We start from the raw sequence: 19,150 nt of genomic DNA, 5'->3' as shown, positions 1-19,150 counted from the left end.
TGTTTTTTTTTTGTTTTTATAAATCTTTGCTAGTTATTTCTACCACGTAAATATTTTGTTGAATGCTTCCATCATATAAATTGTCTGATGTCCAACCTTAATCTCAGATAAGAATTCATTGTTGTTTAAAATTTCACGAGAAGGTATGGCGAATTTAAATGTTGTTTATTGCTCTTTTTGAAACTTTAACACTTGTCCGGTTCTAGTTTAATACCAGAGTTATCGAAAGTAAACATTTAATCAAAGGGTAATTGAGGTGAATAACACAGGAACACGTGGCAGAAGCGGAGAGCGCGGTTCCTTGTCGAGCTGGCGAGATTTATAGCTCCATCTGCACGAAAGACGCGGATCTTAAACAGAAGTTAGGGAAGTGGTCGGTATGACGAGGAATCGATAGTTTTGTTCAATTCTTAAAATGTTATTTTGTACCTCAGAATATATCTACTCCTAAAAATTGAGCATTTACCGATTTTATTCGATGTTCAATAGAAAAAATAAGTTTTCCTAAACAACATTAAAAAAACATAGTCACAGTTCCAATTGGGAGAAATTTTATGGATGTGAAATAAAACTACAATTTATAAATCATGAAGTATAATTATTTTTAAAATTTAAAAAAATAACAACGAAGCATGCAACAATTGACGTTTTGTGTCTGAATAAGATTTAATCTAAAATAAAATGTTATACAAATTTAAATGGATAATTAATGTATATGATCCTATGTACAAAACATGAGACAAAGTAATAAAATGGTTGTTTTCATTTACATTCAATAAGATTTAATCGATATAGCTTTATAAATTGAAACTGTGATATTTATCAAATACTTAAAAATATATACATAAAAATAATTAATTGACCGCTACATCGAACAAATCAAATCAGCTAAATTCTATTAAACATGACTTAGGTCCACTTCCAAGTATGATTTTCACACTTTATACTGACTACAGAAAAATAATCGAATATACAAAACTGTCTTTTTTAAATAAATCTTACATAAAGTAGTCAGTACTCCTAAAATCCTCTATAAAAAAAATCACTTGAGCAATGAAAAGCTATAAATTTGACTAACAAATAATTATTTTTTAACAAAAGTTGTTTAATTCTAAAATTCTGACACTAGATAATTGACCATGAACACATGTTACTTATTGATAACAGAATAGTCGTAGTAATGTTAGCTGAAAAATTTATCGCATGTTTCGGAAAATGCAAGTGCATGTTTGTCTCGGGAAACATTTATCTCATGATTGATAAAAAATCTTGATATGTTTTTCCTGCAGAAATATTTGTCAGCCAAATTTAACAAATTTTTGAAAATATAACATTCCTTGTATGTGATTAAAACAGCACCAAGACTATTAACATACCTGTATAGATACTAATGTAAAGATGTGCAAAACGATTGGATTTCACAGACATATTTATTTGCTTTACAACATTTTAAATTGAGATTCAGTAATTAAAACGGCTTTGGTCTACATAAACACTATCATATTGAAGGGAGTTTTAATTAATAAGAGAGCCATTTAGAACATGTGTATGATATACGGATTTAGCGTCTACGGAATTCTTACATTGTCCAATTAAATAGTTTCATTTTTGCCACGTATATTAATGACTCACATTTTTCAGTTATTATTAACAAACAAATTATAAAATTTAAGTATCAGTTAAGTATGGACAATATAAAAATATTATTCCCCTTACATAAATCTTGTGCGTTTCTATCCTAATCTATACAATCCAGTCCAAATGAATGAAAAATAATAATAATAACGAAATTTTAATTTAATTAACTTGTAGAAAAATCTAAAATAAAAAAATTAAATAAAAATTTCAAGTACTTCAACATTATATTTTCGTATATAAAATAAAAATGACTGCAAAAATTATATTGCACTAAAGTGTCACTCTTAAAAAGACTAAAGATAATTAGCTATCTATTTTACACAACACTAACAAGTTTTAAAACGACGATTTCCACGAGTTATAAAAAAATTTAAATGTACAAAGAAACCATCTTTTTAAAAGTTTCAATCCGAATTACGATAAACTTAGAAACTAAATAAACTTATATTTGTACAAACACCTATAAACCTAGTTCTAACAGATTTGTTTATCTAATCATATGTATATGTAAAAAAAATCTGTTGACGTTTTCATTATAAAATTTATGTGCTTAATTATATCTATGCATAAAGAATTTACTAAAGAAACCAAAGTTGTGAAAGTATGATAAACTTCCAAAATTCGTTTATAACAGTCTTCAACTGTTTGTCAGTCTTTCAAAAAATGTTCCTATATTTTCCAAATCATTGTAATTGCAAGCTAATAATATCAAAAAACAGTTGTTTTTCTTTGAAAATTTTACAAAATAAAAATCTAAACATGAAATACCATTGTAGGTCTTGCTTTCCATGTGTAATGTTGGCCACGCTTCTGGAAAAGTCACTAAATCTAACGATCACACTTATAATAGTTCATATTTCAGATAACACAAATTTAAAAATTCTTGAATTATTTGAAATGCTCTTACAATGCCTTTTGACAATAAGAACCTACAGAATATTTGGCAGTGCATTTCTGAAACGAAAATGTTACATAATAGACGAGACTTCGTTCAGTGTCTTACCACTGTTATGAACGATTTAATCGAAAACCATCTTCCACACCGTCGGGTATAAGACTCATTGTAGGGTCCGTCAACATCTGCAGCTCATCAAAATTCAAAGGTTCGAGGCTTTCACGCAATGATTCTTCCGAGAAAAAATCGTTTTCCAATTGTTTGTTCAAATCTTGCCTTGATATTTCGTCGGTCGCGGATGAAAAATCTGAAAGACAAAACAATAAAGAATCAGAGATTAATAAATGGTTTTCAATAAACGTCAATATTTAAGTGTAGCAAAAATACAAAAAAGGTGCTTGATAATAAAGTAAACGTAAATCTTTACCTGTCAATATAATATCTGGTATGCTGGTCGGAGTATTTGGTGTAGTGTGCAGACTTGGCGGGTAAACAAGTTGTGATGGTGACGTGCTATAATACCCTGGATCAGACGTTAATTCTATGCTGCCCACAGTGGAAACTTCTGGCGCTGTTTGGCTATGTGTTTGTGTTAACTGTCCAGAAGGCTGTTCTACATATGATACACTACTAACAGGCGGGTCCAACTAACAACATACAAATAGTGTCAGTGCGATCTTAAATAAGAATAAAACGGGATTTCTATATCGCTAAAAACTGTAACCTACGTTGTGTAGAAATATCTAGCGCTAACGCACTTTTGTTTGAGGAAGTACACACGTAGGTTCAGCCATTTTTTTAAAACAAATGATCAATGTACATGAAACATCTCTAACAATAAAGAAGCAGATAAAAACCATTTCAACTTTTGTTACTTAAATTATTTGCTATATTTTTTATCCACTTCTTGACATTTTATTATTTTTTTATCATTTCAATCTAACAGTTAGATAGCAAATAACTATATTACATATAATTATATAATTTACATTTTCCACGATTTTTTTAACATCTAACTGCTCATCAATAAAATAACAATAAAATATTCCCAAAGTAATGATATGACAATTTAAATATATATAGTAAGACTGATAGATCATGCTAGAAACACTGTAGTTCTTATGAAATGCATCTAAAAAATGTTCCTTAATATTTCTGATGTAATATGAGCTAACGCTAACACAATCATCCTGTTATAAAGTTGATGTTCAGTTTTGTAAAAGATTTTTAGAAATACACTCTGTCTTTTAACGATTATTTAAAAAATATTGGTTTTGTATACCAAAGACTCCGAAGAATTGACAGATTGAAGAATACAGACAGATGCCTCGTCCCCTTATGTAGACAGAGCAACCTCAATTTGTGGGGCGGAGCCTAATTGCAAAATCCATATTTCGTTATACAAATTTTCCATTTTAAACATGTTTCAATTTCATGTTGTGAAAAGAAGTCGACACATATTAAAACAAAAAGGCAAAATGTAAGCCCGCCCACCCGCCCTGTCTCAATTGTGATGATTCTTTTTATTCGCCGTCAACCAAGAGGGCGGAGCATAACTGCAAAATACTTATTTCTTTACAAAAAATTGAAAACATGTTTTTGAGTATCGTGTTGTTCAAAGAATGCTATGTATATTAAGACAAAACGGCAAAATACAAACCCCGCCCACCCACCCCATCCCAATCCTGATAATTTTTTTATTTTTAGTAACTTAAAACATGTTTAAAATGGTAAATTTTTGTAAAGAAATTAGGATTTTGCATATTGGCTCCGCCCCTTGGTCAGGCTACGAATGAAAACTTCATTACTATTTAGATCAGGGCAGGTATGGGTGGGGCTTAATCTTTGGCTTTATTTTTTTCTTAATATACATAATTTAGGATTCTTTAAATAACACAATACTTAAAAACATGTCTTATATCGTAGTTTCTTGTAGAGAAATAATAAGAGATTTTGCACTTAAATTCCGCCCCCTTGGCTGACGACGAATAAAAAAAATTATCAGAATTGAGACAGGGTGGGTGGGCGGGGCTACATTTTGCCTTGTTTTTTCAATGTGTGTTGACTTATTTAGACAACAAGAAACTTAAAACATGTCTAAAAGGGTAAATTTTTATAGTAATTAACTTAAATCTTCCATTTTTCTTCTACAGCCTCGTTAAATATGGCAAAAGTTGAACATCAAAGTTACTATCAACGCCAATTTGGCAACGGAGTTTATAAATGACAATTTTCAGCCTTAAAAGCGACGTCAGCGGAAACTTCAACGTTAACAGCAAGTTTATAAAGCATACATTAATTTCCGCACCCGTGCCGACCAATCACAAGAAAGTACATCGGCTCTAAATTCAAACTGGCCCAAAGTCGCATCGATTTTTGAAGTTTTTAAAATTCTTAGCTTTTCGATTTTAGGATTTCTCAGTTTTTCGATTTTTATTTTGGAGTTTTTGCATTTTTTAATTTTTTGTTGTCGATTTTTCAGTTTCTCGATTTTTATTTCGTCAGTTTTTTCAGGTTTTAATATTATAATTTTTCGATTTGACAGTTTCTCGTTTTTTCGATTTTTCCATTTTAAGATACTTTTATTTTTTGATTTTTTCGTTATCCGATTTTTTACTTTCGCTATTTTTTCAACATTTCGGTATTTCAATTTTTTTATTGTTCAATGTTTCGCTTTTTTCAATTTTTCAGTTTTCGATTTTTTTAATTTTACAGTTCTTCGATGTTTATTTTGGTATTCTTCAACTTTTGAATTTTACAATTTGTCGATTTTTAATTAATCAGTTTTTCCATTTTACAGTTACTTTTTTTTAATTTTTCAAATTTTCAGTTGTTTTTTTAGTTATCGAAGTTTTCAGTTTCTCAAGTTTTAAGATTACAATTTTTAAATTTCTCGGTGTTTCGAGTTTCGTTTTTACTATTTTTGATTTTCAAATTTGCAATTGTTCGATTTTTCTGTTTTTAAATTTTCAGTTTTTTCATTTTTAAGGTTACAATTTTTTTTCCAATTGTTGACCTCTTTACTAACTATTCGATTTTGAGTTTCTTTATTTTTGCAGTTCTTCGATTTCTCAATTTTTACGAGTAAATTGTTCGGTTTTTCAGTGTTTCTTTTCGATTTTTCGGTTTTTAATTTTTTGATTTTTCAATTTTTCAGTTTTACAATTTTCAGATTTTTTGATTTTTAAAATTTCACTTTTAATAAGTTTGTTTTTTTGTTGAAAAATTAAGAAAACGAAAAATTAAAAATAAAGTATTTCCAATTATGTAATTCCAAGTTGTTTCGTTTCTTCGATTTTTTATTTTCTCAATTCGAAATTTTCTAATTTTTGTTTTCTTTTATGTTAATTTTTCCATTTTTCCGTGTTTTGTTCTCGATTTTTTAGTTTTTCGATTTTCATTATGATTTTTATTTTTCAGTAAGATTTTTGTAAGTTTCGATTTTTTAATTTTGCGATTTTCCAAGTTGCTTTTTAATTTTTCGATTTTCCATCTTTTTACAATTTTTCGTTTATTCGATTTTTCAATTTCTCAATTTTTAATTTATCACATTTTCAGGTTTCAATGTTACAAAATTTTCGATTTTGCGTTTTTATTTATTTTTTTTCTCACTTTTTTCAAATGATTATTAGGGTTTTTATTCAATTTTTGGCTTTTCCATTTTCCGATTTTTCAATTCTTCGATTTCTCGGTTTTTAAATTTTTCGGTTTTTCAGCGTTTCGTCTTTTCGATGTTACAATTTTTCAATTTTCCCACGCTTCTTTTTTACAATTTCTTAATTTTTTAGTTTTTCAGTTTTCATTTTAAAATTTTTGGATTTTGAAATTAATTGTTTTTTGTATGTATTTTTGATTCTTTCGTTTATGTTTTTCGTTTATTCAATTTTTCACTTTCTCGATTTTTAATTAATCAGGGTTTTCACGTTTCAATATTACAACTTTTCGATTTTTCAATTGTTTTTTCAATTATCCCGTTGTTCAATTTCTCAATTTTTTCATTTTTTAATTTTTCAATTTTTAAATTTTTCTATATTTCAAATTTAATTTTTCAGTTTGTAAGTCTCATTTTTTCGGTTTTTTGAAGTTTTCTTTAGTTTTTCAATTCTTCGATTTCTAAATTTTTTGATTTTTCAATTCAATTCAAAATTTCGGTTCGAATAAATTTGTCCTTTTGATGAACAATTAAAAAATGACAAACCGAAAAAATGAAGAAATAAAAATCGAGAATTTGAAAAATTTTATATCAAAATTTGCAGAATTGCTTTTTTTGTCGATTTTTCAATTTTTCGGTTTTTAATAATTGTTTTGTTTTTTGTTGTTTCAGTGTTTCAATTTTCCGGTTTTTCAAAAGTTCAATTTGAATAAATTTGTCCTTTGTGAACAATTAAAAAATGAAAAATCGAGAAATCGAAAAACTAAAAATCGAAACTTTGAAAAATTTTATATCGAAAAATTGCAGAATTGTTTCGTTTTGTCGATTTTTCAACTTCTCGATTTTTAATTAATCAGGGTTTTGAGGTTTCAATATGTATTACAATTTTTCTATTTTTCAATTTTTCGATATTCCAAGTTTCATTTTAAAATGTTTGGATTTTGAAATTATTTTTTTTGTAGTTTTGATTATTTAATTTATAGAAATTTTTGTTTTTCGTTTTTTCAATTTTTCAATTTCTCGATTTTTAATTAATCAGTTTCAGGTCTCTATATTACAATTTTTGGATTTTTCAATTTTAAAATTTTTCGATATTTCAAATTTCATTTTTTAATTTTTGATTCTCATTTTTTACGTTTTTTTTTTAATTTTTCTTTATTTGTTCAATTCTTCGATTACTCAATTTTTAAATTTTTTGATTTTTAAGTTTTTCAAAATTTCGGTTTGAATAAATTTGTCCTTTTGCTGAACAATTAAAAAATGAAAGATCGGGAATTTGAGAAATATATCGAAAAATTGGAGAATTGTTGCGTTTGGTCGATTTTTCAATTTCTCGATTTTTAATTGTGCATTTTTTAATGTTTCGGTGTTACAGTGATTCGATTTTGCAAAATTTTATTTTGATTCAAATTGGAAATCAAGAACTCGAAACTTTAAAATTGAAAAATTGCAAAATTGTTTCGTTTTTCGACTTTTTGATGTTTCAATTTTGGATTTTTTATTTTTTCGTTTTTCCACTTTTTCAATTACCGATTTGGCTATTTTATTTTTAACTTTTCTATGTTTTTACAATGTTTCAGTGTCTCGATTTTCATTTTGAAATTTTTGGATTTTTCATGTAAAAATTTTGTATTCTTCATTTTCTCAATGATACAATTTTCCGATTTTTCAATATTTTAGTTTAGAAAAATTTGTTCTTTTGCTGAAAAATAAAAAACACAAAATTTAAAAATTAAAAAACTAAAACTGGAGAATCTGTAAAATTAACAAATCGGTCCCAATTAAAAAAATGCTCCCACCCAATAATAAATATGTATATATAAAAAAAAAACCTACGCCAAAAATCATTTACTCCGCAAGAACTCGCGTCTACAAAACTGAAGAATAATATAAGAATTGACAGATTGAAGAATATAGACAGATGCCTCGTCCCTTATGTAGGCAGAGAAACCTCAATTTGTGGGGGGGGCCTAATTGCAAAATATATATTTCGTTACACAAATTTTCCATTTTAAACATGTTTCAATTTCATGTTGTGAAAAGAAGTCGACACATATTAAAACAAAAAGCCAAAATGTAAGCCCGCCCACCCGCCCCATTTCAATTGTGATGATTTTTTTTTATTCGCCGTCAACCAAGAGGGCGGAGCTTAACTGCAAAATACTTATTTCTTTACCAGAAATTGAAAACATGTTTTTGAGTATCGTGTTGTTCAAAGAATACTATGTATATGAAGACAAAAAGGTAAAATATAAACCCCGCCCACCCACCCCATCTGAATTGTGATATTTTTATTTTTAGAAACTTAAAACATGTTTAAAATGGTAAATTTTTGTAAAGAAATATGGATTTTGCATGTAGGCTCCGCCCCTAGGTCTGCCCACGAAGGAAAACTTCATTACTATTTAGATCAGGGCAGGTATGGGTGGGGCTTAATCTTTGGCCTTATTTTTTTCTTAATATATATAATTTAGGATTCTTTAAATATCACGATACTTAAAAACATGTCTTACGTGGTAGTTTCTTGTAGAGAAATAATAAGGATTAAATAAAAACTCATCACAATTGAGCTAGGGTGGGTGGGCGGGGCTTATATTTTGCCTTTTTCCTTAATATGTGTACACTTATTTCGACAACAAGAAACTTAAAACATGTCTAAAAGGGTAAATTTTTGTAGTGATCCTCCATTTTTCTTCTACAACCCCTTTAAATACGGCAAAAGTTGAACATCAAAATTACTTATCAACGGCAACTTGGCAACGGAGTTTCTAAATTTCAAGTTTATAAAGCATACATTAATTTCCGCACCCGTGGCGACCAATCACAACAAAGTACATCGGCGCTAAATTGAAACTGACCCAAAGTCGAATATTATTGCTTTCATCTGTGTGGTGTGAGCATTTTTTTTAATTCGCTTCGATTTTTGAAGCTTTTAACATTCTTAGCTTTTCGATTTTAGGATTTCTCAGTTTCTCGATTTTTATTTCGTCAGTTTTTTTCAGGTTTTAATGTTATAATTTTTAGATTTGACAGTTTCTCGTTTTTTCGATTTTTACATTTTAAGATATGTACTTTTATTTTTTGATTTTTCAATTGTTGATTTTTTCGTTATCCTTTTTTTTTACTTTCGCTATTTTTTCAACATTTCGGTATTTCATTTTTTTTTTGTTCAATGTTTCATTTTTTTCAATTTTTCAGTTTTCGATTTCTTAATTTTACAGTTTTCGATGTTTATTTTGATATTCTTCAACTTTTGAATTTTACAATTTGTCGATTTTTCTATTTCTAGAAAATTTTGTTTTCCGTATTTTTCTATTTCTAGATTTTTAATTAATCCGTTTTTCGATTTTACAGTTTCAATTTTTCAGTTGTATTTTTAATTATCGAAGTTTTCAGTTTCTCAAGTTTTAAGTTTGCAATTTTTAAATTTCTCTGTGTTTCATGTTTCGTTTTTCGTGCTTTTGATTTTCAATTTTTTCACTTTTAAGGTTACAATTTTTTTCCCAATTATTGACCTCTTAACTATTCGATTTTGAGATTATTTATTTTTGTAGTTCTTCCATTTCTCAAATTTTAAATTCTTCGGTTTTTCAGTGTTTCTTTTTCGATTTTTCAGTTTTTAATATTTTTGATTTTTCAATTTTTTAGATTTAGAACTTCCGATTTTTGATTTTTTAAAATTTCACTTTTAATGAGTCTGTCCTTTTGTTGAAAAATTAAAAAACGAAAAATTAAAAATAAAGTACTTCCAAGTATGTAATTCCAAGTTGTTTCGTTTCTTCGATTTTTTATTTTCTCAATTCAAAATTTTTAAATTTTTGTTTTTTTTTAATTGTTAATTTTTCGATTTTTCCATGTTTTGTTTTTACGATTTTTAGTTTTTCGATTTTCATTATGATTTTTATTTTTCAGTAAAATGTTTGTATGTTTCGATTTTTTAATTTGCAGATATTTTAATTTTGCGATTTTCCAAGTTGCTTTTTAATTTTTCGATTTTCCATCTTTTTACAATTTTTCGTTTTTTCAATTTTTCAATTTCTCAATTTTTTTTAAGTGCTACAAATTTTCAATTTTACGTTTTTATTTTTTATTTTCAAATCTGGAACTTTGTAATTTTTTTTAATTTTTCACTTTTTTCAAATAATTATTATTAGGATTTTTTTCAAGTGTACAATTCTTGGCTTTTCAATTACCCGATTTTTTGATTTTTTTAAATTTCAGTTTTAATAAAGTTGACCTTTTGTTGAAAAATTAAAAACGAGAAATTGAGAAAATAAAAATAAAGTACTTCCAATTAGGTAATTCCAAATTATTTTGTTTCTTCGATTTTTTGATTTCTCAATTCGAGATTTTTATATTTTTCGTTTAATTGATAATTTTTCGATTTTTCCGTGTTTCGATTTCTCCATTTTTTAATTTTTCGATTTCTCCATTTTTTAATTTTTCGATTTTCATTATGAAATTATTGCATTTTTACGTAAAATTTTTGTATTTTTCGATTTTCTAATTTGCTTTGTTACTTTTCGATTTTTCAATTCCTAGATGTTTAATTTATCACTTTTTCAGGTTTCAATGTTACAAATTTTCGATTTTACAGTTTCTATCTTTTTCTCAATTGTTCCATTTTTTAATTGTTTTGTGGTTTGCCAATTTTTTCAATTTTTCGATAGTTCAAGTTTGGTTTTTCAATTTTTCATTTCTTCAATTTTTAATTTTTTTTTTCAAATTTAAAATTTTGTAATTGTTTCATTTTTAAATTTGCCAATTTTTAAATTTTCACTTTTTTCAAATATAATAATTATTTTTTTATGATTCAAGTTTTGGCTTTTCCATTTTCCGATTTTTCAGTTTCTGTATTTTTTCAATTCTTCGATTCCTCAACTTTTAAATTTTTCGGTTTTTCAGTGTTTCGTTTTTCCGATGTTACAAATTTTTTATTTTTCCATGTTTCTTTTTTACAATTTCTTAATTTTTTAGTTTTACGGTCTTCATTTAAAAATTTTTCAATTTTGAAATTAATTTTTTTTTGTATTTTTGATGTTTAATTTATAAAAGATTTTGTTTTTCGTTTTTTCAATTTTTCACTTTCTCGATTTTCAATTAAACAGGGTTTTCAGATTTCAATATTACAATTTTTCGATTTTTCAATTATCCAATTGTGCAATTTCTCAATTTTTTCATTTTTCGATTTTTCAATTTTAAATTTTTCGATATTTCAAATTTAATTTTTCAGTTTTTAAGTCTCATTTTTTCGGTTTTTTCAAGTTTTCTTTATTTTGTCAATTCTTCGATTTCTCAATTTTTTGATTTTTCAATTAAATTCAAAATTTCGGTTTGAAGAAATTTGTCCTTTTGATGAACAATTAAAAAATGACAAATCGAGAAAATGAAGAAATAAAAATCGAGAATTTGAAAAATTTTATATCGAAAAATTGCAGAATTGCTTCGTTTTGTCGATTTTTCAACTTCTCGATTTTTAATTAATCAGGGTTTTGAGGTTTCAATATTAGAATTTTTTGTATTTTTGATTATTTAATTTATAGAAATTTTTGTTTTTCGTTTTTTCAATTTTTCAATTTCTCGATTTTTAATTAATCATTTTTAAGATTTCTATATTACAATTCTTCGATTTTTCAATTTTAAAATTTCTCGAGATTTCACGTTTCATTTTTAAATTTTTTATTTTCATTTTTTCGGTTTTTTAAATTTTTTTATTATTTCAATTCTTCCACTTCTCAATTTTTAAATTTTTTGATTTTTCAATTTTTCAAAATTTCGGTTTGAATAAATTTGTCCTTTTGTTGTACAATTAAAAAATGAAAAATCGAGAAAACAAAGAATTAAAAATTGAGAATTTGAAAAATTTTATATCTAAAAACTGCAAAATTGTTTCTTTTTGTTGATTTTTTCAATTTCTCGATTTTTATTTTTTTTTTTTTTGATGTTTCAGTGTTACAATTTTTTGGTTTTTCAAAAGTTCAGTTTGATAAATTTGTGATTTTGTTGAACAATTAAAAAATGAAAAATCGCGAATTTGAAAAATATTATATCGAAAATTGCAGAATTGTTGCGTTTTGTCGATTTTTCAATTTCTCGATTTTTAATTGTTGGATTTTTTAATGTTTCGGTGTTACAGTTATTCGACGTTGCAAAATTATATTTTAATTAAAATTGGAAAAATCAAGAACTTGAAACTTTAAAATTGAAAAATTGCAAAATTGTTTCGTTTTTCGATTGTTTAATGTTTCAATTTCGGAATTTTTTATTTTTTCGTTTTTCCAATTTTTCAATTACCGATTTGGCGGTTTTATTTTTAATTTTTCTATGCTTTTCCAATTTGTCGGTGTCTCGATTTTTTGGTTTCTCGATTTTCATTTTGAAATTTTTGGATTTTTCATTTAAAAATTTTCGTATTCTTCATTGTTTCAATGATACAATTTTCCGATTTTCCAATATTTTAGTTTGAATAAATTTGTTCTTTTGCTGAAAAATAAAAAAACACAAAATTGAAAAATTAAAAAATTAGTTAAGTTCAAAACTAAAAAAATTGTAAAATCGGAGAACTAATCAAGCTAAAACTGGAATAATTAAAATCGAAAACTGGAGAATTTTAACTTGTTTTGTTTTTAATTTTTAATAAACTTGTTTGTTGTTTATTATATACTGGAACAGAGACAAGGCATCTGAAACATTCTTATAAAACATGATGGTCAGGCGCAGAGCAGAATTATTTATAACTGGTGGTAATCTTTTTATAATTTGGCATGAAATGGGTGATCATTCATAATCATAATAGTGTATTTATGACATTTATGATCCCTTTTCTTGCAAAAAAAAAAAAACACGAAAATTATCACCAATCAAAAAGAATTCTCCAGTCGGTTTCACTTACCGTGACGCTGAGCATACTATATTTGAAACACTGATCTGATATGACTGAATAATTTAACTCATTAAAGTGCATAATTCTCGACAGTATTAAATTGGCATGCCATGTCATGCTTATAAATTTCGTAAAAAATCAGAAATATTAGGATATTCTTGTAGTTCTGGTTAAATCTATAACATCAAAAAATATGTAAGCAACATGCGAAAAAAGTTGAGCTGTTTAATGAAACTTGTATAAATTTTCTAATAATAAAACAAGTACATAACAAAACCTAAGCAGTTAAAAACTAGCATCATAAAAAAAATCCTTGTCCAAGAAATTCGAACCAAAACCGTCCTTCTTTCTTTGGATGAGGATGTAAAACCGTTCAACTGAAATAACATTCTACATTCCAAAATACTTCCGTCGAGCCTTTCGATATTTTTGGAATGCACTTAAATTCATAAGAAGCCACATCGAGCAGAAAATGTGAAATAAGAACCAAATAATCGAATAAAATTTCGGTAAATGTTAGTCACCTGCAACTGTGCGCTCCAGGTGCAGCCTGACTCCAATAGGCTTGCCACCAACTGCGCCCAATCCTAACAACATGCATATTATTATATTTTTAATCAATTCTGTACAAGCAATATTCCATGCCAAGCGTCTACACTGCTATGCATTTTTATATTTGCAGCAGTTTAATCGACTTGCTATAGTAAAAGAAAAGGCTGTAGTATCTACGTTTTTCCATTTCCCTGATAAAAAGACACCGAAGATATTTTGAATTATGTTAATAAATTTTCTTGCAGGAATTTGCAAGTGAAATTTGACAGAATTATTAATAAAAATTAAAAAAATTGTTACAGTTGTATTCAACAAAATTGGGAAATGTCGTTTTTAGCAATTTTTCCAGTTTTAAAACGGCCTTTTAGTACTAAGTATTAGAGCTATTTCGTTAGATCCAACTATTAATGCTGCTATGGCTATTTTATTTATTATTCAACAGTACTAGAAATCAATACGTAACAATTAAAATGAGTATAAAATTCACCACGTTCAATTTAAATACATATATGAAAATGACAAGGGTTATAAGTAACAACTACATACTGAACCCATGCTTTATCTATCATAAAATCATTTTTTTTTCAACTAGTGTTTATATCTGTTTCTATTAAACAGCACAACAGACATTAAATTTGCTTTTCTCGACACTATAAACTAATGTTACCTAAGTATGGTTCTATTCAATAACTGCTTACACCAAATGTATGAAATGTATGAAACATCATGATGTAAAATGTTATGATTGTGACATCGCATAACAAACATGACTTACCACTCCCTGTTAGCACATAACGATATAAGGATTTATTAGAAAATATATGAATATTTGCGAACGATACTCTGTTAAATCAATAATGCCTTCAACAAAGTTTTGCTTTAAATAACTCTTTGCAATTGAAAATATTTTTAATAATAAATGATCTGTAAGGTCCTGTTTGTTATTATAATAATAATATGTATTTACGAGATGAATACTCATGCAATGGCTTACCATTGATAATTGTTCGAAATGTTGTTGAAATTGGTGTTGACTGAAAATGTTATAATCATTGGGAAGTGGACTAGGAGCACCGGGACTTGGAGCACCCGGACTACATGGTGCCGAATGACGTCCTCCTAAACTAGGTGATGACTGTGGACTGGGTCTCGGACACGGACTCCTATAACCTGACGCTTGTGGTAACTGAAAAAATACTGTGTTGGAATATTTTTAAGTAAAATAGTCGCTACTTACCGTTGGTGAAGATGAAGTGGGCGGACATTGTTGATATAATCCTTGAATACCGGTTAATTGTGTGAAATCCGTGCCGTCAACTAAACCGGTTATACTTTTACTATCTAGCGGCATACTCTGAAAGTTATAAAATTGTTAACTAAAGTATTCGCACAAAAGTGAATTAGTAAGTTGGAAGTGTACCTACCCTTCTCAGAAAAACTAATTATACTGACTAAACAAATATATAAACTAGAGCCTGCAGCTGTCAAAAAAAGTGCACGTCGTTCAACCTTTTATCCATTTTTTTTTCTTCACTTTATAACATTACAAAAAACTAAAAAATAAATTGTTTAGGAGGAAATCTGATGATCGTGGCTACAATGTCACTTTTTTTGATTTATCAATCTAAACGATATTTTGTTCTTGTAAGAATTTTTTAATTATTTTTCTGGAACTTAAGACTTGTGAATTTAATCAGTCTATCAACCAAGTATTTATAAACCAAAAAAGATTACGCACAGTGACAAAAAAGTGAAATTAATTACTGTTTTACTGTAAAGAACTCTGACAATGTGTATTTTTTGGTATACGGAGTGTTTCATCCCCGCTCATTGATCAAACAGAAATTCAGACAACAAAGCTTAAAAAAAATTAGACATGTTTGAAGTTTCTTGTTGTCGAAATAAGTCTACACATATTAAGACAAAAAGGAAAAACTGTAGCCCCGCCCACCCGCCCTATCTCAATTGCGATGATTTTTTTATTCGTCGTGAGCCAAGGGGGTGGAGCTTAACTGCAAAATCCTTATTTCTCTACTACGAGAAATTAAAAACATGTTTTTGAGTATCGTGTTGTCCAAAGAATACTAGGTATATTAAGAAAAAATTAAACCCAAAGATTAAGCCTCACCCATATCTGAAGTTTTCATTCGTTGGCAGACCTAGGGGCGGAGCCTAATTTCAAAATCCCCATTTCCTTACAAAAATTTGCCATTTTAAACGCGTTTTAAGTTTCTAAGAATAAAAAAGTTCATCACAATTGAGATGGGGTGGGTGGGCGGGGTTAATATTTTTCTTTTTATCTAAATATACATAGTATTCTTTGAAGAACACGATACTCAATAACTTTTTTTTAATTTCTTGCAAAGAAATAAGTATTTTGCAGTTAAGCTCCGCCCCCTTGGTTCACGGCGAATAAAAAACTCGTCACAATTGAAATGAGGGTGGGTGGGTGGGGTTTACATTTTGCCTATATTTCTTATTATACGTAGTTTTCATTTCACAAAAAAAAAAAAAAAAAAACTGAAATCATGTAAAAAAAAGATCATAGAGAAATGTCGGAGATAAAATTTACTAATAAAAAAGGACAGTTGGTGCCCCCGAGAAGGTTTCACATTCTTAAAAAAAAAAGACTTTTGACGCCCCCGAGGTTTTACATTTAAAAAAGATAGTTGGTACTCCCGAGAACGTTTTACATTTTTAAAAAAGACAATTGAAACCCCCGAGAAGGTTTAATATTCTTAAAAAAGGACACTTGCCCCCCCCCGAGGTTTTGCCCTCTTTAAAAACGGACAGTTGATACCCCCGGAGAAGGTTTCACATTCTTACAAAAAGACAGTTGGTACCCCCGACAAGGTTTCACATTCTTAAAAAGACAGTTAGAACCCCCGAGAAGGTTTAACATTTGAAAAAAATACATCTGGGACCTCCGAGGTTTCATATATTTAAGAAAAGACAGTTGGGACCCCTGGGAAGGTTTCACATTCTGAAAAAAAGACACTTGATGCCCCCGAGGTTTTTCATTTAAAAAAAAGACAGTTGGTACCCCCGAGGTTTCACGTTCTTAAAAAAAAAAATTTGGCGCCCCCGAGAAGGTTTAATATTAAAAAAAAATACATTTGGGACCTCCGAGGTTTCATATTTTTAAGAAAAGACAGTTGGGACTCCCGAGAAGATTTCACATTCTTAAAAAAAGACAGTTGGGACCCCTGAGGTTTCACATTCTTCTAAAAAAAAACATTTGACGCCCCCGAGAAAGTTTAACATTTAAAAAAAATACCTTTGGGACCTCCAAAGTTTCATATTTTTAAGAAAAGACAGTTGGAACTCCCGAGAATGTTTCACATTCTTAAAAAGACAGTTGGGACCCCTGGGAAGGTTTCACATTCTGAAAAAAAAGACATTTGATGCCCCCGAGAAGGTTTTTCATTTTAAAGAAAGACAGTTGGTACCCCCGAGAAGGTTTCACGTTCTTAAAAAACATTTGGCGCCCCCAAAAAAATACATTTGGGACCTCCGAGGTTTCATATTTTTAAGAAATGACAGTTCGTACTCCCGAGGTATAATATTCTTAACAAAATACACTTGGGTCCCGCGAGGTTTCACATTCTTAAAAAAAGGCAGCTGGGACCCCTGAGAAGGTTTCACATTGTTAAAAAAAGACATTTGGGACCTCCGAGGTTTGATATTTTTAAGAAAAGACAGTTGGTACTCCCGAGGTTTAATATTCTTAAAAAAATACTCTTAGCCCCCCCAAGAAGGTTTCACATTCTTAAAAAAAGACAGTTGGGACCTCCGAGGTTTCATACTTTTAAGACAAGACAGTTGGGATTCCCGAGATGGTTTAATATTCTTAAAATAATGCACTCGGGCCTCTCGAGAAGGTTTCGCCTTCTTTAAAAACGGACAGTTGGTACCCCCGAGAAGGTTTCACATTCTTAAAAAGACAGTTGGGACCCCTGAGAAGGTTTCACATTGTAAAAAAAAGACATTTGGCGCCCCCGAGAAGGTATAACATTAAAAAATATATACATTTGGGACTTCCGAGGTTTCATATTTTTAAGAAAAGACAGTTGAGACTCCTGAGAAGGTTTAATATTCCTAAAAAAATACACTTGGGCCCTACGAGAAGGTTTCACATTCTTAAAAACAGACAGTTGGGACACCTGAGAAGGTTTCACATTGTTAAAAAAAGACATTTGGGAGCTCCGAGGTATCATATTTTTAAGAAAAGACAGTTGGTACTCCCGATGTTTAATATTCTTAAAAAAATACTCTTGGGTCCCCCAAGAAGATTTCACATTCTTAAAAAAAGACAGTTGGGACCCCTGAGGTTTCACATCGTTAAAAAAAGACATTTGGGACCTCCGAGGTTTCATATTTTTAGGAAAATACAGTTTTTTAAAAAATACACTTGCCACCCCCCCCCCCCCCCAGAAGGTTTAAGGAAAAACATTTGGCGTCCCCGAAGAGGTTTAACATTAAAAAAAAATACAATTGGGACCTCCGAAGTTTCATAGATTTAAGAAAAAAACAGTTGGGACTCCCGAGAAGGTTTAATAATCTAAAAAAAAAAAAACACTTGCCCCCCCCCCAGAAGGTTTCACATTGTTAAAGAAAGACATTTGGCGCCCCCGAGAAGGTTTTACATTTTTAAAAAAGACAATTGGGACCCCCGAGAAGGTTTCACATTCTTAAAAAGACAGTTGGGGACCCTGACCAGGTTTCACATTGTTAAAAAAAAAACATTTGACGCCCCCGAGCAGGTTTTACATTTAAAAAAAGATAGTTGGTACCCCCGAGAAGGTTTCACATTCTTAAAAAGGCAGATGGACCCCTGAGAAGGTTTCATATTAAAAAAAAAAAACATTTGGCGCCCCCGAGAAGGTTTAACATTTAAAAAAATATACATTTGGGATCTTCCAGATTTATTATTTTTAAGAAAAGACAGTCGGGACTCCCGAAAATGTTTAATATTCTTAAAACAATACACTTGGCCCCCCCGAAAAGGTTTCACCCTCTTTAAAAACGGACAGAGAAGGTTTCACATTCTTAAAACGACAGTTGGGACCCCTGAGAATGTTTCACATTCTTAAAAAAGACACTTGGGACCTCCGAGGTTTCATATTTTTAAGAAAATACAGTTGGTACTCCCGAGGTTTAATATTCTTAAAAAAATACACTTGGGGCCCCCGAGAAGATTTCACATTGTTAAAAAAAGACATTTGGCGCCCCCCAGAAGGTTTAACATTAAAAAAAAATACATTTGGGACCTCCGAAGTTTCATATTTTCAAGAAAAGACAGTTGGGACTCCCGAGAAGGTTTAATAATCTTAAAAAAACCTTTTGGCGCCCTCGAGGAGGTTTTACATTTTTAAAAAAGACAATTGGGTCCCCGAGAAGGTTTCACATTCTTAAAAAGACAGTTGGGATCCATGAGAAGGTTTCACATTGTTAAAAAAAGGCATTTGGCGTCCCCGAGAAGGTTTAACATTAAAAAAGAATACATTTGGGACCTCCGAGGTATCATATT

General features: G+C 29.1%; 1 protein-coding gene across 6 annotated transcripts in view; it reads right to left on the bottom strand.

The window, feature by feature from the left end:
- Window positions 1-577: 577 nt before the first annotated feature.
- Window positions 578-19,150, bottom strand: part of LOC135136644 (CREB-regulated transcription coactivator 1-like) — a 71,095-nt gene continuing 52,522 nt past the window's right edge. For 5 of the 6 annotated variants that reach the window (XM_064066022.1, XM_064066020.1, XM_064066024.1 and 2 more), the window contains 5 exons: window positions 14,858-14,974; window positions 14,615-14,806; window positions 2,961-3,180; window positions 2,642-2,840; window positions 578-2,592 (listed from right to left, as the gene is read on the bottom strand). In XM_064066022.1, coding sequence (XP_063922092.1) covers window positions 2,647-2,840; window positions 2,961-3,180; window positions 14,615-14,806; window positions 14,858-14,974 — 723 coding nt within the window. In that variant the 3' untranslated portion in view covers window positions 578-2,592; window positions 2,642-2,646. Of the gene's footprint in view, window positions 2,593-2,641; window positions 2,841-2,960; window positions 3,181-13,592; window positions 13,656-14,395; window positions 14,402-14,614; window positions 14,807-14,857; window positions 14,975-19,150 lie in introns of all 6 variants that reach the window. The other variant, XM_064066025.1, reaches the window with a different exon arrangement.

The sequence above is a fragment of the Zophobas morio genome, unplaced genomic scaffold, assembly GCF_036711695.1.
Source record: "Zophobas morio isolate AGI-343-1 ecotype UQ-CSIRO unplaced genomic scaffold, CSIRO_AGI_Zmor_V1 ptg000026l, whole genome shotgun sequence".
In the NCBI taxonomy this organism is placed as follows: domain Eukaryota; kingdom Metazoa; phylum Arthropoda; class Insecta; order Coleoptera; family Tenebrionidae; genus Zophobas; species Zophobas morio.
This window is presented reverse-complemented; position numbering and strand designations above follow the sequence as displayed.